At 41.1% G+C, this 25,016-nt stretch overlaps 2 protein-coding genes across 3 annotated transcripts in view; one reads left to right on the top strand and one right to left on the bottom strand.

Annotated features, from left to right (window-relative positions):
• riox1 (ribosomal oxygenase 1) overlaps window positions 1-409 on the bottom strand; it is a 31,053-nt gene extending 30,644 nt beyond the window's left edge. Inside the window, exon 1 of the mRNA XM_084699565.1 lies at window positions 228-409. The gene's annotated coding sequence lies outside the window, so the exon portion shown is untranslated. The remainder of the gene's footprint in view (window positions 1-227) is intronic.
• extl3 (exostosin-like glycosyltransferase 3) lies at window positions 5-19,239 on the top strand. 2 transcript variants are annotated; one of them, XM_084699563.1, is made up of 6 exons: window positions 11-230; window positions 6,202-8,800; window positions 9,724-9,851; window positions 16,728-16,872; window positions 17,025-17,153; window positions 18,874-19,239. In XM_084699563.1, exons 2-6 carry the CDS (start codon window positions 6,662-6,664, stop codon window positions 19,081-19,083), a joined length of 2,751 nt encoding a protein of 916 aa, XP_084555689.1. In that variant the 5' UTR covers window positions 11-230; window positions 6,202-6,661; the 3' UTR covers window positions 19,084-19,239. The 2 variants fall into 2 exon arrangements, with proteins under 2 accessions (XP_084555690.1, XP_084555689.1); XM_084699564.1 differs by lacking the exons at window positions 16,728-16,872; window positions 17,025-17,153 and having other exon boundaries at window positions 5-230; window positions 18,874-18,981.
• Window positions 19,240-25,016: the final 5,777 nt, after the last annotated feature.

Raw genomic sequence — 25,016 nt, 5'->3', positions numbered from 1 at the left:
CACCAACAACGCAGCATTGATCACAACGCAGCACAGTGCACACATTGGAGACTTAGCTGGCAATTGAGCTACTATAGGCAGTACGAATACTTGCCCGCAGTGTGGTGTCTTTTAATTGGTACAGAGGTAGCTAACTAAAACAATACAGTGCTTGAGATTTAGCACGATGGGATGCATTTGACTCTTCCTACTGGAATCTCGTTTTTAAATGATTTGGAGTTTCATACCTGGTGAGTAAGAAGCTATGTAGCATTAGCTAACTAGATAGCCAACACCAGTAGTTCACACGGAGGCAAAAGCCTGCTCAATCTAACGTTAGCTGGGATATGTAGCTAATTGTCCGAATGAGACACAGCTATAGCTAGCTGGGATAGGTAGCTAATTGTCCGAATGAGACACAGCTAGCTAGCTATAGCGCACGTTTTCTTAGCCACCTCTAATTGTTTACGTAAAGCGTAAATGTAGGGGGTGTTCCTCAGCCGTATCGCTAACTGATTAGTTTACTCTCTATAACGTGTCGTGGTTTGGCATTGGCATGCATTGTAGCTTGCCTACGATTTTGTGTTCTTGCATTAACTGCCTCGAGCGTATTTGCTTTGATCTCCTATATTGCCACGCCAAACGCGCGCGCGCACACGCACGCACACAAACACACGCTATCCGCTTCAGTCAATAATGTCTTTCCTCATGTAGTAAAATAAGAATAAAATATTTGAGGGGTGCCAAGCTGTCCACTCATTTAACAGTGCAGGAATAAACGCAATTGACAGGGAATTTATTGTTGTGTAGAGGGTAGACTGCACATAGCTCGGTGTAGGCTTGGCTACATTTGGAAAAATCTGGGACAGTAGCCTAGACTACATACTGAATAAAAAAAAGTAATCTATTCATATTAAAATTGTGGGAGGGTATGGCAACTGAAACTTGACAATATATTTACAGAAAAAGACAACTTTACTTTGAAGAAAACTAAACTTTGTCCGAAACTAACCAATACACCAAAAGCGTTTTTAAAAGGACCTGGTCAGAAATTAGGCAAGAGGTATTAAAAAAGTATTATAGTACTATAGTAAAAGTATTATCAACGGGCTACAATTATTCTTACATGTGACTGCATCATGTAATGGAATCTGTATTTAAATCAGGTTAAATAGATGTTTTTTGATGGATTGGCTTGATAACCCAACTACGAGTCTAAAGAATAAATGCATATTGTGTCACTAGTACTAATGTAAAGTGGTATGTAGAACTACTAAAAGCAGTGGTTATGAATAATTAATATGACTATCGCCTTTACTTAAAAATATATAGGGCTGCACTATTAATCATAATAAATTGCGATCTCAATTCAGGTATCTATCCAATCTCATTTGTAAATGACAATTCTGCCGCATGAGTGACATCTGCTGCATCAAAACAAATGCTCCTTTTTTCTCCCCCAACAAATGACAGGATTACACTGTGTCGTGCAGAGCAGTAGGAAACGCCAACGGGCATCGCTCTAGTCTAGTTGAGAACAGGAGCGTTCCCTTTCTATTTTCCAAAGTTGATGTGCTGGTCTTTTATCAAGCACATTTTCATATTTTCTGTTGCGTTTCCTTACATATCAGGTCAAACAAGCGACCTGAGTGAGAGTCATCGTCTCAATTCTAAGCCTGAAAATCGTGATTCTCAATCCATTTAGATCTTGAAGCCCTAAAACTATAATTCTTATTATAAAAGGCAGGGCTCCAGACTAACTTTTTTTACTAGGAACACAGTAGCCCCTGACTGAACATTTTAGGAGCGCAAGCAGAACATTTAGGGGCACGCATTAAATCGACCTGTTATTTAAGATGCTGTAAAGTGGAATTGAAAATGAGTTTTAAGGTCATCACACCAAAGAAGAATGTGTTGTTAACTACCCTTTCAAATTTGAATGAAAAAATAACACAGGCATGTTAAATTAGGCTTTCAAATCGTGAGAAAATCAGCAGTCTTCTCTGCTTGAGACCTGGGGGGCGTGTCGTCTGAAGGAGCTGAAGCTCCGCCCCATCGAATTGATTGAATTTAGCAACAACAGCAACACTAGCTAGATCAATTGCAGATATCAGAACAGACCTTTCTGCAGTCTATGAGTGTTTTATGTGTTAATTACTTTGTCTTTGCATTGTACCAGCTGAGTAACAGAATGCAACCGTCGTAGATAGGTTGCTGTGACGTACTAGTAGGTAGGTAGGGTATTGGCTCCGCCTATACAAAACCTGATCTGAAAACAGAAGAGAAACGTTCAACGGCTCATTTGACATAATTTACTGAGAAGCAAATCATGGAATTTGTTTTACTGCATCTTTAATGTAACTAGAAAGGGTACAATTGTGGGGTGTGCTTGCGTCCGTTGCAGATGGGTCTGTTTTTTACTGACATTTTTACTACTGATATACAGCAATGCACCACACAAGCTTGAGTTTAAATAGGCCTACATTATTTAATATGACATTACATACTGTACATGCAAGTCTTAGCTAAATGCCTTAATTGTATGATGTGCTTGTCGATCAGTCCTCCTACACCACAACACAATACTTGCTGAGCAACAACAAAAACACAGGCAGGGATACAGGAGCTAACAACGCTAGTAGTGCTAAATAATAGTATTAGCTGCTCGGCTCCATGACGCTGGGTAAGGGCTTGTGAGACTGCTCACCAAATGAACAAAGGGGAACCCACTTGTCTGGCAGATTAAGACAGTTTGTAGGAACTAGGGATGGGCATAATTAATCGACAATCGATTATCGATCATTAAGAATTTCATCGATGACATTATTTGTTCATAAATAAAAGTAATGCGTGTTATGTTGAGTAGTGTGAGTTTTGAAGGAATGCAATGGATTTCTCTATGTGGCAGCAATTATACATTTTACCAAACGAAGCCAATGTTTGGAAAAAAACGCCACAAGCCTACTCAGTTACCGGCGAGTTTCCATGTATTTCAAAAGTAAACATGAAGAGGTCACGGCGAAGTGTAGCGTGAGACCAATTTGACTTAAAAATGTCTTTGTTCACTGCCAACACTGCAAAGCTGAGTATAAATATAACTCCTCCACAACTCAAATGATGTACCACTTGAAGAACGTACATCCAACCCTTGTTAGTGGCTCTGCATCCTGCTCTCGGTGTTAGCACGGAGGAGTTGCGATGCACAACGAGCAGAGAAAATTACCCAACTGATCTGCAAGTCCATCAAGATGGATATGCTACCCTTAAGTATTGTTGAGGGCGAAGTTTTTCTATGAAGCTTTGTTAATTAGCCGGAGAAAAACGAGGGTCAGTTGTGTTTGAGCCCCGGCTTCCAGTTGTTGGCTCCGCTTCTAGGAGTTACAGAAATAGTTGTTCTTCTTGTAATAGCTACAGATCTCAATGCGGAAACACGCTGTGTTTTTTCTATTTTCACAGCATTTTAATATAGCCTATAAATAGTGAATTTTAATATTAAAATGTTAATGATTAATTGAACATCAATCATTAATTCTCCCGACGATCGATTAAGACAATTTAATCGAATGCCCATCCCTAGTTGGAACCCAGCAAACAATAGCCTAAACTTTACAAGACTTTTAGGTAGATGTACCTAGCAAAAAGTAGCCTCAACTTTCCTGGACTTTAAGGTACAGTACAAATGCTGAGGGCTCGCTGATATTGCTGTCTTACTAGAACTCCGAATAGGGTGTGTAACATTGGTTGGGCTGAAAATGGCCCAGGTTCTGTTCTATGTGCCCTAATGCACCCTGTGAGATAGCCCTAGAATATAACAAGCTGTTTTCTCCCTTTTATGGTATGCTCATGCAGGGTTTTTCCTGCATAGAGAAAATGTTGGCGCACGCCAAAGGCGTTTTCCCGAGCGCCAGTGACAAATCCTGAGCGCCAAAGGCAAAAAAAAGTCAGCGATGAAAAAGAAAAAAAAAAACTGTGTAACGCATGCAATGCTTGTCAGAGACTATGTTCTCAATAGTATGTTTCAAGTAGGCAACAGCAGAACCCTCGTTGTGTTTTGATCAATAGTAATCGAGTTGATAAGCGTGTCTTCTTGTCTGATCAGGACACAACTGTGAGGTGCGCAAATGCTGACAAAAGTTCGATTTACAATTTCCAACGCAGGCTCCATTGGTATTCTTAACCTGGAATGATAATATATAGTGTCGGAGAATTGCACTGACACGTGCTTCATACCGCAGTTGAGATCGTGTGTGTGCGTTCTTGAGAACTGTAGGTCGTAGGTCATATAACTTATGTTGTCAGTTCATTTAAGCCTGTTATTGTATAAATCTATAGTTCTTGCAAATTTAAATCAAGTTAACTGGTGATTTTTGGTTGTTTTGAATTCTTCCCCTGCTAGCTAAATTGCACATGTCAGTTGATTTGATAGCGATTAGCAAAGTAGTTTAGCAAAGTAGTTTAAATTAATAAAAAGTGGGTTTACTGTCATTATTTGCTAGAATGCAAATTAAGATCAAATGAAGCAGGCATTGTACATGCTTCAAAGTGGCCTACCTTAATTTGGGGGAGAAGGGGGGGGGGCTGATAATCACTTTTAGTTTGACAAAAAACCTGGGAATAAATACATGGATTAGAAAAAAAAGAATATAAATATATATATTTATTTATATGTATATGTTTATTTATATGTATATATAAATATAAGCCTAAGTGTGTACATGACGAAAACGGATCTTGCCTCCCCCTCAAATTCAGCTATGGCTACAGTCACTGGCTAGCTCCACCGGAACCCCTAGCAAGAATAGGAATTCTATATTCTCCGAGAAACAAATCCCTGTTGTGTACTACAAAGTAATACGAGAGATAGCTGAGTCATTGAGAAAAACCTTAAAGTAGGACATGAGTTCAATTTAGCGTGCAGGGCTCGACGTTAACTTTTTGAGGCACTTGTCCCTTGGACAAGTATAGCAAGTATAACTTGTCCTTTGGACAAGTACATTAACGTTTCACTTGTCCATACACAAAGGTCACTTGTCCGGGTAAAGATTTCTTTTTATTAATAATAATTGTGTTGACGTTTCTAGTTAGCTAGCGTCGGCAGTGATGGGTACCTAGTAAGCGTTAGCAGCATTTGTATTGGTTAAATGTACATAGTTAAATATCAGCTGATATTCAACTGTAAAGTAGGCTATACACTAGTGGCGATTTAAGACCCTTTTTAGGGGTGCTCAAGCACCCCTAAAATATATATATATGTTATTCTTTATTATCATTTGATGCTGGTAGTTCATGAAGAAAGGGAAATCCTTAGTTTTTTCATTCATTCAATATTTTGCATAGTAATACATAAATATTAATTGTACGTCGTCGTCGTCATCTGCCGCTTGTCCGGGGATCGGGTCGCGGGGGCAACGACCTAAGCAGGGAGGCCCAGGCTTCCCTCTCCCCGGCCACTTCCACCACCTCTTCCTGGGGGAAGAGGTGCGTTTAGAACTTTGGCAAGGCACTGTCTATAAAGTGCTAAACCCTCTTGCTAATATAAATCCCTAATTTCACTTGATAACAATTAATAGGTGCTTGAGCACCCCTAAAAAGGGTCTTAAATCGCCACTGGTGTATAGCCTACTTTACAGTTGAATATTAGCTGATATTTAACTATGTACATTTAACCAATACAAATGCTGCTAACGCTTGCTAGGTACCCATCACTGCCGACGCTAGCTAACTAGAAACGTCAACACAATTATTATAATTAAAAAAAAAGATAAATCTTTACCCGGACAAGTGACCTTTGTGTATGGACAAGTGAAACGTTAATGTACTTGTCCAAAGGACAAGTTATACTTGCTATACTTGTCCAAAGGACAAGTGCCTCAAAAAGTTAACGTCGAGCCCTGCACGCTAAATTGAACTCATGTCCTACTTTAAGGTTTTTCTCAATGACTCAGCTATCTCTCGTATTACTTTGTAGTACACAACAGGGATTCCTATTCTTGCTAGGGGTACCGGTGGAGCTAGCCAGTGACTGTAGCCATAGCTGAATTTGAGGGGGAGGCAAGATCCGTTTTCGTCATGTCTTAGTCTCGATTTAGTCATGAGAAAAAGGTAGTTAACAAACATTTTTTGTCTTAGTTTTCGTCGACGAAATTAACACTGTTAAAATGTGAGAGAAATGTTCTATGGTATGGTTTTGACTAATCCTGTTTTCTGTCTCTTCTGTTCCAGGTTTTGTCATTTAACATTTGATGAGGCTATTGCTCCTTGATTAGTCCACGTTAGTGCCCTCATCATGTCCATGCGGAGAATTGTGGCTGCTGACCTCAAATTTCCACTGTAGTGTGACCAGCCATGCCCTCCCTGTACCTCCTAATGAGGGACTTCCCTGTCCTTTTTTTCTGGACTTTGTGCTTACAAAGGTCTGCAGACTACCACCAGTTATACCAGTTGTAAGATGACATGGACTTATCTACACTATGCCACTTTGGCAGGACAAAGGTGAAGACCATATTTTATTGAATAGGCAAAATAATTCCCAACGTGAATAAACTAAAACAGATGACCTAGTTCAAGGACAGAACATTTGATTGTGTAGTGCCCATTCCTCATTCTGAGGAGATTGCACCATGACTGCTTATGCCCATATGTTTGGATCGCCGGCGGGGCCAGGAGTGGAATAGCCGTGCACATGATGCAGCGTAACGGTGGGTTGGGAGCCGGTGGTCAGCCGTGGGTTCTGCGCCGTGTGCGCCTCACCTGGCTTAGCTTTATGCTCTTCTTCATCCTGGTCTTCTTTCCACTCATCGCCCACTACTACCTAACCACCATTGATGAGGCGGGGGGCCCCGACAAGCGAATATTTGGCCCGCGCCCTGGAGGTGAACTGTGCGAGGCAAAGCATGTCCAAGACCTGTGCCGCATCCGCGAGTCAGTCAGTGAGGAGCTCTTGCAGCTGGAGGCCAAGCGCCAAGAGCTGAATGGTGAGATAGCTCGACTTAACTTGCGCATCGAGGCTTGTAAACGAAGTATCGACAGTGCTAAGCAGGACCTACTGCAGCTCAAGAATGTCATCAGCCAGACGGAGCACTCCTACAAAGAACTGATGGCTCAGAACCAGCCTAAGCTCTCATTACCCATCAGACTGCTGCCTGACAAGGAGGACCCAGGGCTACCCCCTCCCAAGTCTGCCCGTGCATGCCGCCTGCGCTCCTGCTTTGACTATGCCCGCTGCCCTTTGACCTCAGGCTTCCCTGTGTATGTTTATGGCACAGGATCCTACCCCTGGGGTGAGCACTTGGACCCTTTGGTCAATCAGGCCTTTACAGCCTCAGTGAAAAGCAACATTTATGTGACTGATAACCCCAGCATCGCCTGCCTGTATGTGGTACTAGTAGGAGAGCTGCTAGAGTCCCCATCTTCCCCCTTACCACCTCCCTCTGAGCTGGAGAAACAGCTTAAAGCTCTCCCATTCTGGCGGTCAGATGGGCACAACCACCTGCTAGTCCACTTGTCCAGGAAGTCCATGACTCAGAATTTCCTTTACAATGTGAGCACAGGGCGTGCAGCAGTGGCCCAGTCCACCTTTCTGGAGCAGCAGTACCGTGAGGGCTTTGACCTAGTGGTCTCGCCATTAGTTCATGCCCTCTCCGAGCCCAACTTCCTGGAGGTGCCCCCACAAGTTCCCGTCAAAAGGAAGTATCTATTTTCCTTCCAGGGTGAAAGGGTGGAGTCACTGCGCAGCAGCTTACAGGAGGGCCCACCCCAGACCTTTGAAGAGGAGATGGAGGGAGATCCGCCTGCAGACTACGACGATCGCATCATCGGAACCCTGAAAGCAGTACAAGACAGCAACTTGGACCAGGTTCTGGTGGAGTTCACCTGTAAGAGGCCTCAGGGTAGCCTGCCCACAGAATGGGCTTTGTGTGGCGAGAGGGAAGAGCGACTGGAGGTCCTCAAGCACTCTACCTTTGCGCTGGTTATCTCCCCAGGTGAAGGTCAGTTGTTGGCCTCAGCAGGTTGTGGCATGAGGCTGTTTGAGGCCCTTGAGGTGGGGGCCATCCCTGTAGTGCTGGGGGACCACTCCAGACTGCCATACCATCAGCTTATCCGCTGGAGTGAGGCCACTGTAATGGTTCCCAAGCCCCGAATAACTGAGTTGCACTTTCTGCTACGTAGTCTATCAGACAACGATCTACTGGCCATGCGGCGGCAGGGACGCTTCTTATGGGAGACCTACTTCTCCACCTCAGAAAATGTCCTCAGTACCATCCTGGCCAGCGTTAGGACCAGCATTCAAGTACCCGCATCCCCCATTCGGGAAGAGCCTGTCCAGGAGATTCCCCACAAGGCTGGGAAGATGGCGGGCACCGACGCCAATCTGGCTGACAATGGAGACCTAGACCTGGGACCTGTAGAGACAGAGCCACCCTATGCTTCACCACGTTTTCTCCGCAATTTCACCTACACTGCTGCAGACACCTACCGGGCCTGGAACCGGGCCCCGGGCCCCTTCCATCTATTCCCCCATACACCTCTCGACCCAGTACTGCCCTCTGAGGCAAAGTTCCTGGGTTCAGGCACAGGCTTTAGGCCCATTGGAGGGGGCACGGGTGGGTCAGGAAAGGAGTTTCAGGCTGCCCTGGGAGGGAATGTGCCCAGGGAGCAGTTTACAGTGGTCATGCTGACGTATGAGAGAGAGGAGGTCCTTATGAACTCTCTGGAGAGGCTCAATGGGCTGCCTTACCTTAACAAGGTGGTGGTGGTGTGGAACTCTCCGAAGCCGCCTTCGGAGGATCTGTTGTGGCCAGACATTGGCCTGCCAATTGTGGTGAGTACTGCGGCTGACTACCTAAGACACCAGGTTATAGTTCATTAGTGAATGGGAGAGAATGAAATGTGAACCTGATTTAACGTCTCCACTTAATTCAGATGCTGTGACTTGTTATTTGCTGGCATTTCTGAGACTGTTTGAATATGCACATTACATTAAACATATTGGATCTGCTTCTCTTGTTCTCTTTAAAGCTTACTTTGCAACTCTACTGAGCCTTCACATCATCAGTTGTTATGAAATGAAATGGGAAAGTTGAAGTTTGCAGGAAAGGTGTGCTTTTTATTTTTAACAAAAGTAGAATATCTAAGAATACAAAATCTCCATCCCCTATGAAAAACTCAGTTTATGGGATTGTTGCAATAATGAATCAGGTGATTGCCTCACATTTTAAAATCCAATACACACATTTGTACAAGTAGGCATTATTAATCTTTTTTCATCTTGCCAAAACTTGCCATGTTTGATTTGGGACAGGCTTTTGATAATGGAGCGGTATTCAATTTGGCTGTTGTCCACTTATGTTGGTGCCTTAATAAAAGGCACCAATATAAGTGGTTAGTGGTAACTGATTTAAATTGTTGTACTCGCTGTGATATATTGTTTTTATTGTTGCTTGTTTTTCTACAGGTACACTAGCGCTTCATGTTGTTTAATTGTAACTTGTTCAACTACATGCTTTTATGGTTCTTCCCTTTGGCACTTATTTTGGTTGTTCACAATATGTGCTTCATGTTGCGGCTACTCGCAAATGTTTTTTTCTTGTTGTTATTATCAGTGACCTATGCACTTTGTAAAGCTCTCTCTTGGAAGTCGATTTGGATAAAAGCGTCTGCTAAATGAATAAATGTAAATGAAATGTAAAAGTACTCCCTGTATCAATGTAAGAGCAGTTCACTAATTCTCATCTCCTGCCCCAGGTCGTCCACACAGAGAAGAACAGCCTTAACAACCGCTTCCTTCCCTGGGATGCTGTGGAAACAGAAGCTATCCTTTCTATCGATGATGATGCTCACCTCCGCCATGATGAGATCATGTTTGGCTTTAGGTCAGTATACATATACTGGTAGCTCAGTGTTTCCCACAGAATCTTATTATATTTGTGGCGGTAGGCAGGGGCGGAGCCAGACGTTGTAAAAATTAGGTGCTCAGCCCAAAGCTATGTCCTAGTATCGGTTAGATCGGTAGATAGGGACTTTATACAAAACATTTTGCATTAATTTGAGCGCAAAGGTTTTTTGAGCTTTACGTAATATAAACATTACGTTGGACTCTTGGTTATATTTGCTGAGTGTATTTAACTATGAATATTATTATATTTAACTTGAATGTATCAGTTTTGGACACATTTGTGCAGAGAATTATGATAGGCCTATTAACGGTTCGTAAACTCTGGATTGATTCTCCGGCTGAGGGCAAAAGCTGTTCATTCCGCACATTGATTCAGACCGTGCAATGGGCTGAGGCCATCAATGCATTGCGCGCAGCTCTACAATTAAGTTAAACCAAGCCAAGTTAAACAGTAAAAACAAGTGGAAGTAAATTTTTTGGGGTGGCGGGTTGCCAGTAAAAGATCTATGTATGGGAAATACTGTAGCTGTGTCAGGCTTGATCAGAATTTGTGTTTTAATAGTCTCACTTGCCATGTTCACAGAACCATACGTTATGCTATGTTGAAGTGATGTGAAACTGTCCAGTAACTTTGTGCTACGAAATTGGGGCACTATGTATGAATAGTGCTGTCATTTCTGAACAACTCATTTCTTACAACCCATTCACCAACTCAAGATTTGGTGAATGGGGTAATTTGTTGTGAATTACCCTCAAACTCTCCCAGGATTATCTTGACAATGTTTCCACACCTTCAATATCTCCTTCTGAGAGAGTGTAGCTGTTTTGAGCATTTATAGTCCAGGCAAAGTAGCGTTTTACGACAGACTAATTGTAAAATATTTTTTTGCCACTTAAATAATTTCTATGAGATGTCCAGAACAACATACTAAAAGTCCTAAGAAATCCTTGTTAAAGAAATAAGTTAAATCTATCCGAGATGTGTGCCAATAAGGCCAGGCTACATTACACCACAATGGGGCTATTTTTTCCCTTTACCCCTATCAAAATGAAACTTTACACAATGAAACTACCCATGAAAAGTAACATGTTTTGTATTACAAGTTTCTTTTGAAATTAGATTGAATATGCACATGAGCTCCACACTTATTGAATATGTCCTAATTTACATAGGAAGAAAACACCGTCCATATGTATGACAAATACGTTGGCCCAATCTTCATCCAATCATCCTACTGCCAATGATCTGATGGTCATTATTGGCTTAAATATCCCATCAAAAACATGCCACCCCCAGTCTTTTGGGTCCATACGTTCACTTCCCACTTTCCACTCCATCATTTGGTAAAAGACCCGAAGACTATGGAACTTTACAGCTATTGACATCGGAGGGAGAGGTACATTTACATTTATGCATTATTGTGAACAACGAAAATAAGTCCCAAAGGGAAGAACCATAACAGCATGTAGTTAGACAAGTTGCAATTAAACAACATGAACCTCAGAAATGCAAGTGTACCTGTAGAAAAAGTAAGCAACAATAATATAATTCACAGCGAGTACAATCATTTTAAGTCAGGTACAACTAACCAACAAGAGCAACAAGTCTCTCAATAAGAGTCATTGTGATCCTGGAGGAAACTAACATCAGGTCCAGCCAATCATTCCTAAGTACCGGAACAAGTGCGTCTTGAGCCTTTTCTTGAACGTAGGGAGACAGTCAGTGTGTCTGATGGAGGTGGGGAGTTGATTCCACCATTGGGGGGCCAGACAGAAGAAGAGCTTGTCTTGGGACCGGGCGCTCTTGAGCGGTGGGACCACCAGACGGTTGTCAGAAGAGGCGGGTGGGGGTGTAAGGCTGAAGGAGAGACTTGATGTAGTCGGGTGCAGTCAGCCAATGGAGGGAGATGAGGAGCGGGGTAACATGGGAGCGTCTGGGTGATTGAAGACCAGGCGGGCTGCCGCGTTCTAAATACTCTGGAGAGGGCGGGTTGTGCATGCTTGGAGACTGGCGAGCTGCAAGTTGCAGTAGTCCAACTTTGAGAGAACAAGTGCTTGGACTATCAGCTGGGTGGAATGCTCAGACAGGTATCTCCTGATCTTCCGGATGTTGTAGAGGGTGAATCTACACGACCGAATGACTGCAGTAATGTGAGCTGTGAGGGAGAGCTTGTCATCCATGGTAACCTTGAGGCTCCTGGCAGAGGATAAAGGGGTCACCAAAAAAAACACTTAGTAAACAAATGCATATAAACTTTTCAGTCTTAGACGGTCTCTCAACCGCCGTTGCGCCCGTCACTCTCCGGCTCCACTCTCCCTTCTTTCCTCTAATCGGGTCCTTTTAAAGCAAGCAGAATCAGGAATATGAGTTACACCTGTTAGTTGATTACCTCAATTAGGCGTCTTTAGGCCTACCTCCCAGGAGAGGGTGCCCCCGGACCCTGTGTTCCACCTGACCCCTCACAATTGGTCCAAGTGAGGTGGTGTACAGGGAGAGGAGAAGGGTTCCAAGGACAGAGCCCTGTGGGACACCAGTGGAGAGCTGGTGGGTCCTGACTAGGGATGGGTATCGTTAATTTTTATCGATATCGATACCATTTTCGAGACTGCTTAACGATTCAAGTCTTTATCGATACTTTTCTATTTCTTAAGTAAAACAGATGTAAAATAGAACAAGGGGAACGTGTTGCTCTCAGGAGGAGGCTGGCTTAAAGGAGCAAATAGGCACAATGGATCCTGACTCTGGCTATATCTAAATCTGTCCACAACCTGGATGAGTAACTAGACTGTGATTGGTTGGTTGACGAAGTGACATTGTCAAGCTCATTGACTTTATGAAAAGTTGAACACGTTTCAACAAAAGGCACCTGATATAGCTAAATGACCAGCAAACCAAACCCAAACCTTCCTTATCTTATCCCTATTTTCTTCTGTCTCTGTTTTTGTTTAACACGATGTTTAAGCATCTCACAGAGACATGCTCGCGGTGGCTATGTTTTGAATGATCAACAGTGAGGGGGGGGAGGCTTGTCTATACTCACACACTGTGCTCGTAAATAATTTTTGCAGTTCGTGCACACATCAAATTTTAGGGGCATATGCGAATGAAATAGTTGAACAGTTGAGCCCTGAATTGGCTTATTATTGTCAACGACGGAGACTCGCTACGAAGTTGTGGTGCGCTCACCAGAGAATTGTCCTGCAAAGGCAGCTGGAGGTTGCACCGTTGCGACTCGGAGACAGTCGAAGTACTGCTTTTTATCTTTATCTGATGCACAACGTTGAGGTGCTTTTTCATCGCAGTTGTTTCCCCCCCTTTACAATAAATTACTTTGGAACATATATTACACTTTGCTTCGTCTTTATCTTTGGCTTTAATAAAATGTAGCCAAGCCTTTGACCGTTTCGTGCGCTCTGCCATCGTAGCTAGCAACAAAATGATAAATGAAGCGAGGTAGGGCGTGAGGCAATAACATTCTTCTTTGTTTAGTTTAAAGGCGGTTGGCAGGCCATTTAATAGAATTTAGTCATTTTATTAGTCAAACGTTGTACATAACATTACTTATTTCTCGAGACACAAGTCAACGTTAAATGATATTACTTGGTCTCGATAGCGGTATCGATAAGCTTGGACCTTATTGATATTCGGGTTTTGAGAAATTTGGAACTGGGTCCTTACAGAACCGGTTCTCGATACCCATCCCTAGTCCTGACACTTTGCCTCCCTAGGAGACCTGGTAAGATCTTCCCAACAGGTAGGATGAGATCCACTGAAGTGTAGTGCCAGAGTTTGAGGTTCCACTGGAGATTGTTGCTTCCTTGTCCTTGTGGGGAGGCTTGTGTGCCTCCGTGACCCTGAAGACTATACCGGTGGGTGTTATACCCCTGGCAGGTACTACCAAGCCAGGTAGTTTTCAGGTTAGAGGCCGGTTTAAAAGCAGCATTGCCATCACCCATTGGCAGTAGGATGATTGGATGAAGATTGGGCCGATGTATTTGTCATACATATGGTAATAGTGTTTCTGCCTATGCAAATTAGGACATATTCAATAAGTGTGGAGCTCATGTGCATATTCAAATACATTTCAAAAGAAACTTGTAATACAAAATAAGTTACTTTTCATGTATTCTTTTACAATGTAAAGTTGTATTGTGGTAGGAGTAAAGGACAAAATTAAGCCTATTTGGGAGTATTTTGGGCGTATTCGATTAGCGGATAGCTCTTTTCTTTCGTTACTTTTCATGGGTAGTGTCATTGTGTAAAGTTTCATTTTGATAGGAGTAAAGGACAAAAATAGCCCCATTGGGGTGTAATGTTGTTTGGCCTTATTGGCACACATCTCGGATTGATGAGAATTAAACATATTTCCTCAACTAGGATTTCTTAGGACTTTTAGTATGTTGTTCTGGACACCTCATAGAAATGATCTTTGCTGAATTTATTAATTTTTTGCTCCAAAATTAGTTACTTTGCCTGGACGATTAGGCTCTTAAAGCCTCTGTAGGATCTGACTAGGGCTGCAATTCACGATTATTTTAATAATCAATTCATCTGTCATTTATTTTTTTGATTAATCGATGAATCGGATCAAGTTGGGCTCAAGCCTTCGACGAGCACAACCGTTTTTCTCTCATATTAATTTATTATTATTTTCCCACCTCTAAGGATCCCTCAATATTTGGACTACATAGACAACGTCGGTGTCAGAATGTTCATCTTGGTCCCGATTGCGTTGCTTGTATAGGGATTTACGTTCCGTTGCACGGTTTAGGCTGAAATAAAAAATAATTGGTGAAAAGTGACTTGTATGGCAGAAGGGACCTCAGTGCTAGCCTAATGTTACAACGTCAGCACACGTTAGCAACGATGCATACATACGCCATTCTAGTAAGACAGACATATCAGCGAGTCCTCAGCATTAATACCGTAGCTAAAAGTCTAGGAAAGTTCAGCCTCATGGAGCCGACCAGCGAAATAATTATTTAGCAATAGCGTTGCTACCTGCATATACCTACAGCTGGCAGCTGTGCTCCATTTTGCTCCTAGATTCAGACCTAGCCCCGGAAAATTGTAGAACTAGATAACTACTACACTTCTGTTGTGTGGGAATCGCAGCAGTTAACCAGTCGAAGGGCGTACAAAAATACAGGAGTACACCCAACAGTTTCCCCAGAAATTGTACACTGGCTAGTTTAGTGTGCAGGGCTCCAGACTAACTTTTTTACTAGGAGCACAGTAGCCCCTGACTGAAAATGTTAGGAGTGCAAGAGGAAAATGTAGGGGCACACCTTATATTAACCTGCAATGTCATTATTAATGTAACTAGAGAGGGTACAAGTCAGTGGCGAATTTTAGACCCTTTTCAGAGGTGCTCAAGCACCCCCTAAGTTTCATCTCAGCAACCCTAAAAAAAATTATATATATATATATATATATATATATATATATATATATATATATATATATATATATATATATTGTTTATTATCATTTGATGCTGGTAGTTCATGAAGACAGGGACATCCTTAGTTTTTTAATTCTTTCAATATTTTGCATAATAATACATAGCTGTATTAATTGTTATCCTGTGAAATTAGGGATTTATATTAGCAAGGTGGTTTAGCACATTTGCAAGGGACTGTATTCACGTCACATTCTCATTGGGGGCTAAGCACCCCTAAAGGTCTGATCCTAGAATCACCAATTTCTAGGGTGTGCTTGCGTCGGTTGCAGATGGATCAGTTTTTTTTTTACTGACACAACTGATATACATTGACCCACCACATAAGCTTGAGTTTAAATACATTTAAAGTGACATTACGCACTGTACATGCAAGTCTTAGCTAAAGGACTTAAATGTATGATGCACTTTTTCCTCCCCCGACATCACAACACAATACTTGCTGAGTATAACAACGCAACAGCGCAAACAGACAGGGATACAGTAGCAGCGCTAGTGCTAAATAAGTATTTAGCTGCTCGGCTCCATGACGCCGGGTAAGAAGGGCTTGTGAAACTGCTCACCTAAAGAACGAAGGGGAATCCACTTGTCTGGCAGATTAAGACATGTTCGTAGGAACCTAGCGAAAAATAGCCAAAACTTTCCTAGACTTTTAGCTAGGTTTATAGGTAGCATTACCTAGCGAAAAATAGCCTAAACTTTTCTAGACTTTTAGCTACGGTACTAATGCCGAGGGCTCGCTGATATCGCTGTCTTACTAGAACATCGTATCTCTTGCTAACGTGTGCTGATGTTGTGTACATCCAATAAATTCAAAATGTGTAGGTCGCACATGCGCGAGTGCTTGTAAAAAATGCTCGCACTGTCTCAAAAACTGGTCGCAAAATGCGACCATTTGGTCGCAGTCTGGAGCCCTGGTGTGAAATGCTCCCTCACCTTGGATGACTTTGATTGTACTGATTTCTCTCTGCCTCCGCCGTGTGTTTCAGAACAATGTTATGGGTCTTTACGATGGTCTTTCCTCTACCACCGCTCTGCTCTGCTCTTTTTTTTTTTTCTTTTTTTTGCTCTGTGCCTAACTCAACTTTTGTTTCCAATACTCAAACATCTCTGTGACTTATTGAGTGGCGTAATAGTCGCACGACACAACAGATCTATAATGAAATTCGTTGCCAACTCTTTTGATAAAAGAATTTGATCGATTCGTTGTTGCAGTTCTAGATCTGACCCAAAATATTTCAAAGATTTAATTGGAGGAATCTTGTCAAATTCAAATATTCTTCATTCAACATTTCAGAAAGAGTGGTTGTGAAAACTCTCCACCTGCCTTTCTGTCTGTCTTTCTCTGCTACTTTTTCAATCTTCTTTTCCCCGCCCGATTGTGTCCTCAGGGTGTGGAGAGAGGCTAGGGATCGGATTGTGGGTTTTCCAGGTCGCTTCCATGCCTGGGACGTTAATCACCAGTCATGGCTCTACAACTCAAATTACTCCTGTGAGCTATCGATGGTCCTGACAGGCGCTGCGTTCTTTCACAAGGTCAGAACCCCCATAGCTTCCTTTGCACATCTTCCATTCTCTCAAATCCTTCTTTGTCTACAGCATCAACATTCACTCTTCCTGTTATGCTCTCAGTATTGTTAACCTATATATTGATGTCTAAATTCATTTTTCATGTTGATGCTTTGTAGTACTACGCTTACCTGTACTCCTACGTGATGCCCCAGGCCATCAGGGACATGGTGGATGAGTACATCAACTGTGAGGATATTGCCATGAACTTCCTAGTGTCCCACATAACACGCAAACCACCCATCAAGGTCAGTGGAATAGTATGGAATGTTCTTGTAGTTTGAGTCTGCTAGTAGCAAAGATTGAATTAGTAACATTATGTCCTCAGTAGTGTTGAAGAAGTTACTCAAGAAAGTAATATATTAGTTATTATTACTCTTCAGTAAAAGTAGTGTGATTAAGTTACATTATTATCTGTACAAAGTAATATTATTACTTATTATATTACTTGTACTCAGTGTGCAAATTTCCTCAAGGATTTTTTTTTTTTTTTGCAGTGGGGGCAGGTCTGTCCGAACCCCTCCACCCCCCCAGCTAATGTAATTTTGCACATATTTTCGTCCTATTTCCCATAAAGAAATAAAGTTGGCCTACTTTAAGACAACTTACACTCATAAAATATGTTCTAAATGGCATAAATGCTGCCAATTAATAATTGACGTAACAACTTATTGTAAATGGTCAGTGGCCTAGCCTATCGATTAAGGTAGGCCGCTCGGCAGCATGTACACTGTCTGCTTCATTTGATCTTGATAGGTTAAGCATTCTGTAGAATAACAATATACCCACTATAATAAGTAAAACTACTTCAGCATAATAATGCACCTAAATAATATAATATGCACCTAATAATGCACAGACGTGCAATTTCAGCTAGCAGGGGAAGAATACAAACAACGAAAATCACCAGTTAACTTAATTTAAATTTGCAAGAACTATAGACTAACAGGCTTAAATGAACTGACAACATACGTTATACGACTTACAGGTCTCAAGGACGCACACACGCAATCTCAACTGCGCTGTTAAGCACGTGTCCTTGGGCATTCCCCGACATGCACTCTAACAATCACTGCTGATATACGCCCAAAAATGTTGTACAGCCTTATTTCTGATACCGTGGCGGCAGAAATTTAGCCGCGGCGGGCCGCATAGCGGAAACACTGCATTTATATATCGTGCTTACCTGTAATCATAAATATTTCTTTACGCCCTGGAGAAGAAGTTGACCCCCCCCCGATTGCATAATTCGCACTCTGCTTTATTTTAGTTAATACTTATATAACTTAAGTTATTACTTTTAGTAGCGAGTTGTGGGAACGGGTTGCCATCTCTCTTGTGGTTTAAGTGGATTTTTCGCTAGCTTGAAGTGCTGTTTTTGCAGTAGATAATATTTTGTTGGGGCACAGTTTGCATTTAACTTGAATGTTTTTTTCCAATATCTTCAATGAAAGCTAAATAGTGTGAATATTTCCACGCCGAAAACGTAACACGTTCTGCAGCTATGATTGCTATTGTTTGCCTGCAGCATGATATCTCCAATAGTTAATGCATCTGATGAACCATAACGGAAAATTGTTACCCTTACCCTGCATCTGTATATCTCCTGATATAATTAGATAAATATTATTAATAAACATCTATGGCCTATGAAGGATATACAGTATACCCATCAAGCCAGAAGACGTTCTTATAGCAGGAATATATGACTGCCCTTAGTTATATTAACTAAATATTGAATATGCTGTCATATGGGATTTGTGAATTAGTATGTGGGAAGTACCTCAAATAATACAACTTTGTAATTGATCAATTTAAAAAAACATTTATGGAAAAAGTTAATCCTCACTCCTTAAGGAGTGAATTTGATTTGTCTGTGCTGTGTGTCATTTTCCCAATTACACATTTTAAACTGACAAATGAATTCCTATGACCTGATGGAAAATGGATGCATGTTCCTTTTCTCAGGTGACGTCTCGGTGGACCTTCCGTTGCCCTGGCTGTCCTCAGGCTCTGTCTCATGATGACTCCCACTTTCATGAGCGTCACAAGTGCATCAATTTCTTTGTAAAGGTGTATGGCTATATGCCGCTGCTCTACACTCAGTTCCGTGTGGATTCTGTGCTCTTTAAGACCCGCCTGCCCCACGACAAGACCAAGTGCTTCAAGTTCATATAGTACAAGTTTCACATGCCAGGACATAGCGGGAAGAGATTAATGGTACAAAATGCTGGCAAGATTTTGAAGAAAACACTTTACAAATAATGATTGGAGCTCAGACCCACTTTGACTGGAAGCTGGCACGAACTGCTGCCAATAAAAAACAAAACAAGCCTTTGTTGTTTTTAATGTTTTGTTTTTCCTCATAGTGTTCCATCAAGCTACCACTACAGATCTTATTTGAACCACTCTATGGACCTACATAAGAGAGGCAAGACTATCCTACAGATGTTGAACTGACAGTGACATTGTAATGAGAAGTTTTGAAATTAACTGGAAGAGTGGCTGGACGGTCACATTAAACCAGGCCTTGGCGTTGTCTGAGCAGTCACTTCAATTTTGGGATGAAAGGAGGGTTAAAGGCATGTGGTTGTCATTGCACACATTTTGTTTAGTTTTTGTTCTTTTGAAATTTGAAAAAAAAAAACGAAAAACTTTAAGGCTGTATTCTGTACTTATGAGACATAAGAGAAGAACTGATGGTCACAGAATTATTTAATTCAATTGTTTTGGGATATGTTTAAGTGATTTGTTCATGTAAATCTTATGTAGGATGAGCAGTCACCTAAATCTTTGTCCCATACAGATCCATTAAAACCCATTAAATGGCCAAATTCTCAGCAATTATGACACACATTTTCAAATGGAACTGACACTCACTACTCACAACCAATCCAGGAAACCAGCCATTATATTTAAGCTGGCAGGGGTAATTAGTAATTCCTCACATCATGAGTTTATTAAGTCAGTCAAGTGTTGTGGGTTTTACTAAGTGTGTCCATGATGGTTGAATTTGAATGGTGTGCCTATGAATGTTAACTAATGAGAAGTACTTCAATGAGGGCTAAATTGTACTGATTTGGCACTTCTGTCTAACTTTTTTGAAATCCGACTTGAGAAGTAAATTATTACAAAAACAACATTGTGCAATCTGGTGACATCCAGTTTCAAACCTCCATAAGGATCTTCTCTCTACAGCAACTGTGTGGAGCCTCTTGGTTTCTTTTGAACTGATCTTAAACATTTGACATTTATTTGACAAAGAGGTATAATATCTGCTGAAAAATGGCACACAACACTATTGGCAGTGCACAATGGAAATGTGTTCCAAGGGATGCAGTCTGTTATGCCCCCTTCCATTAACACACACACTGTATTACAAACAGACCCCATACTGCAAAATACCAAACTATTATTGTGTAGAGTAGTTCAACAGTACAACCCTGTCCCATATTTGGTCTTGTTTGGATTAACTCTGTTAACATTACTTGAAGATCAAGATTCCTTTACAGGACATGTTTCAATAAAGAGAGAATATGACACTTAATTTCAGAAATTATATATTTTCTCTTAGGTTCAAACTGTGAGGTTTTCTTTATTAAACAGGACTTGTGGGCCCATGGCTTTCTGTATATTTATTGAATATATATTAAAGATGTTCTGACCGATGCTTTCTCTTTGATGAGGAATAACGTGAACTGCAATCAGAGAAACCAGATGCTCGGTAGTTGCCTTTTCAGGTATCACTATTATTACTCAAGAGAACCTGCATGTAAGTGAATGTTATCCCTGAGTATATTTTAATAATTTAAACATGAAATAGTCAGGGTTTGTAATAATTGGAGTCTTATGGCTTCTATTTGATTTGTAGGTTTATCTTATAATATATCCAGGCTGACACTGCATGGCCTGGTGTTTTGAGTAGGTTGATGTCACAGAAAACGCTTAACTTAAAGTCAACCCACCCCATTCCACTTCTCTATTACATCTTACCCTCATGCCCCCCAGGTACAGTAGCACAGCTGGTTTTCCTATTGCCCCTTGCAAGGAACGGCGGTCAGGAAGGCAATCATTCCGATAGGTGTTGAGTGTGGTGAAACTGTGGTCCCCGTCCATGTTTTTTTCCTTTTCCCAGGGCTAGACTCCCAGCCACCTGCAACACTAACTATTACAAGACCGATTACAGGGTAAAATAAACAAGTGAACAACTAAAGGTTAGAACATGACATTTAAACTCCCCAGTGTTGTTTAAACATGTGACTTCAACTTTTGTAGTTATTTTGTTTTCCAACCTTGCATATGTTTCAGGCATATACTTAATTAATGGCAATACTTTATCGATTTAGCTGGTATGCATTTTAACCCCAGTACTACCATACCCAAAAGTGGGACTGCTGGGAAAAGGCTAACATGCTAACTCAGTACTGATATACAGTATAAAGTACACTATATGGACAAAAGTATATGGACACCGTACCATATGGAGGACCAAACCTGCCATATTTACAAATGAATGAATGAATAAATAAATGTCCACATCCATGCATTTAGACAGAAATAAACGAATATATATATATTAATTAATGCACAATTGTCAATCAATAGTTACATATATTTTACATCTATGTATTTATTTATTTTGTATTCATTTATGTATTGATTTATTGATTTATTTATTCATTCATTCATTTATATATTCATTTATTTATTCATTTATTTATTCATTTATTTATTCATTTATTTATTCATTCATTCATTGTTCCCAATATGATAATGAGAGGAGGCCAGTAGGCGTGGAAACTGATGTTCAGACATTGCAATCAATCCAGAGCCATAGATTCAATCTAGCTAACGCCTGGGGCACACTGGCTGCGAAGCGCCCTGGAGCGCCACAATATACTACGAATGGCGCGATGCTGTTCACACTACACGCATTTCTCCACGCCGGTCACCAAGCCTTTCACCTTCTCTGAGATTTTCTTTTCTACATGTAAAGCTGACATGTACATAAACATGGCATAGGCTACAGGCTATTTAGGCAACTTGTTGCTCCAACAATAACCGTCGCAACGGCATCCCATTCCCAACATAACGTGGCAACGTTTGGCTTTTGTTGCCGTAGTCTTTGTAAAATATGTGCTATGGGGCATACAACTCCATTTAGGACTAAGCTACTTTTCATCTTCGATGATTAACTTTGTGTCGTCAATCTTCACAAATTTCTCTTCTGCTTGATTGGGGGCTATATGCCAGATTGTCTATCTCGCTCTTACACACAGGACAAATATGTTGGTTTGACAATCAACAATCAGGGGGGTATTCGTCGTAGCTCGTTAAGCAGTTTAGCGAGCTAATTTTCAGGCTAAGATAAAACACGCCCCTATTTTTGGTTCGTGGAAGCAAGTTTAGATAAATCACCATAGTAACATATCAATTAGCACTAACCTGCTCGAGAGCAGGCTAACTTAAGTGTAGCTGGATAAGCTTGCCACACCCCCGGAAAATAATTGGCAGCTCCCTTTTTGAGAGACCCAGCTTATGGAGGACCAAACCTGCCATATTTACAAATGAATGAATGAATAAATAAATGTCCACATCCATGCATTTAGACAGAAATAAACTAATATATATATTAATTAATGCACAATTGTCAATCAATAGTTACATATATTTTACATTTATTTATTTATTTTGTATTCATTTATGTATTGATTTATTGATTGAATTATTCATTCATTTATATATTCATTTATTTATTCATTTATTTATTCATTCATTCATTCATTCATTCATTCATTGTTCCCAATATGATAATGAGAGGAGGCCAGTAGGCGTGGAAACTGATGTTCAGACATTGCAATCAATCCAGAGCCATAGATTCAATCTAGCTAACGCCTGGGACACACTTGCTGCGAAGCGCCCTGGAGCGCCACAATATACTACGAATGGCGCGATGCTGTTCACACTAGACGCGCATTTCTCCACGCCGGTCACCAAGCCTTTCACCTTCTCTGAGATGTTCTTTTCTACATATAAAGCTGACATGTACATAAACATGGCATAGGCTACAGGCTATTTAGGCAACTTGTTGCTCCAACAATAACCGTCGCAACGGCATCCCATTCCCAACATAACGTGGCAACGTTTGGCTTTTGTTGCTGTAGTCTTTGTAAAATATGTGCTATGGGGCATACAACTCCATTTAGGACTAAGCTACTTTTCATCTTCAATGATTAACTTTGTGTCGTCAATCTTCACAAATTTCTCTTCTGCTTGATTGGGGGCTATATGCCAGATTGTCTATCTCGCTCTTACACACAGGACAAATATGTTGGTTTGACAATCAACAATCAGGATTTTTAATTTTAAAATGTTTACGTTTTTATCGGGGTAAACACATGGTTGGCCGGTCAGCGTAGTGAAGTTGGGTGTTAAGTGATAGCCCACAACTAACGTAGTAAAATCTTTATAACATGTTTGTTTATCCAAATATCATATATGGTGAATTAAATCTTTGTTTTCAACAAGGTCGGCCAGCCTGTCCATGTAGGCTATGTTGTCCATGACAGCAAGGATGGATGTAAGGCTACATAATCGAATACAAAGCGTGGAAAACGATTAGCCAATGGTGTGTCAAATACCGCCTACCTATTTTGATTGACACATCTCATTAACATATTGAGAAGAAGAAATACAGGAATGAATGAATAAATGAATGAATAAATGAATGAATAAATTAATGAACACATGAATTAATAAATGAATGAATACATGAATGAATAAATAAATGAATAAATAAATGAATAAATAAATGAATACACAAATAAATACATAAATACATGTAAATTATAAGGTAATATTGATTGACAATTGTGCATTAATTAGTACATGTATTCATTTATTTATGTCTAAATGCATGGATGTGGACATTTATTTATTCATTCATTCATTTTTAAATATGGCAGGTTTGGTCCTCCATAGTACCATACCTAGTATATTAGCTTGTTGGAAATCTAATTCCAAAACCATCGGCATTAATATGGAGTTTACCCCCTGTTTGCAGCGATAACAGCTGCCACTATTCTTGGAAAGATTGGCTTGGCTCCCATACGCCGCTCCAATTCATTCCAAAGGTGTTCAATGGAGTTGAGGTTAGGGCTCTGTGTTCACAGCTTTTTGTAGCCAGCTAAGTCTTTCAATTCTTGTTTGGGGGATTCTCACCCATTCTTTTTTGCAAAAGTTCTATGTGATTTTTGGTCCGTATGGCATGCAATAAGCGCAGCTAGTTCTGGCAGGGCAATCGGGCAGCGCGCGTCATTCATGTAACGGGGACGTAAGGCGTCTTACTCCACCTTCCTTTACTCCACCCACTACCACACCCATGTTAGCAGCGCATATCCATTGGGCCACGTCCGATAAGGCGTCCTTAAAAGATGCGCGGATATGCACACACTCACCCCGGTCGTTGTATGATCAGTGCTGCTGCCACCCTCCACCGTCCCCTTCTCCCCCATGCTGTCTGTATGTCTATCCATCGGGGGATTATATCTCTATTGGTCTCTGCCTCATATGTCATGTATGTATGTGTTGCATTGAGGAGGCAGGGAGTGCTTCCCTTAGATCATCCACTCCACCAAAGTTAAATCTACATATCCATGTCATGTAACAATAAATGCTCAAATCTAATACGCGATTGTCTTGACTGAACTGCTCTTTTGAGATCTATCCACAGATTTTTATGTTTAGGTCGGGGTCTGCGAAGGGCCATGACAAAACCTTCAGCTTTTGCCTCTTGAGGCCATTGTGGATTTTCAGGTGTGTTTTGGATCATTATCCTGTTGCAGAAGCCGTCCTCTTTTAATATTCAGCTTTTTTACAGAAGGTGTGATGTTTTTTCCAGAATTTGCTGGAATTTAATTGAAGCCATTCTTTCCTGAAATTTCCCCCTTGCGTCTGGCTGCAACACAAGCCCAAAGCATGATTGATTCACCCCGTGCTTTTTAGATAGGTGTTCTTTTCAATTCTTCACCCTTTTTTCTCCAAACACACCTTTGCTCATTGCAGCCAGAAAGTTATATTTATCTTCATGTCTTGCCTCTTCATGTCCACAG

The sequence above is a fragment of the Hypomesus nipponensis genome, chromosome 6 (genome assembly GCF_054491055.1).
Source record: "Hypomesus nipponensis isolate SF chromosome 6, ASM5449105v1, whole genome shotgun sequence".
Classification (NCBI taxonomy): domain Eukaryota; kingdom Metazoa; phylum Chordata; class Actinopteri; order Osmeriformes; family Osmeridae; genus Hypomesus; species Hypomesus nipponensis.
This window is presented reverse-complemented; position numbering and strand designations above follow the sequence as displayed.

Bases quoted from the DNA above. Each gene is read 5' to 3' on its own strand.
- extl3 (XM_084699563.1), top strand. From the start codon at position 6,662: ATGATGCAGCGTAACGGTGGGTTGGGAGCCGGTGGTCAGCCGTGGGTT. The intron at 8,801-9,723 runs GTGAGTACTGCG...CTCCTGCCCCAG, and splicing joins ACATTGGCCTGCCAATTGTG to GTCGTCCACACAGAGAAGAA. The intron at 17,154-18,873 runs GTCAGTGGAATA...TCCTTTTCTCAG, and splicing joins CACGCAAACCACCCATCAAG to GTGACGTCTCGGTGGACCTT.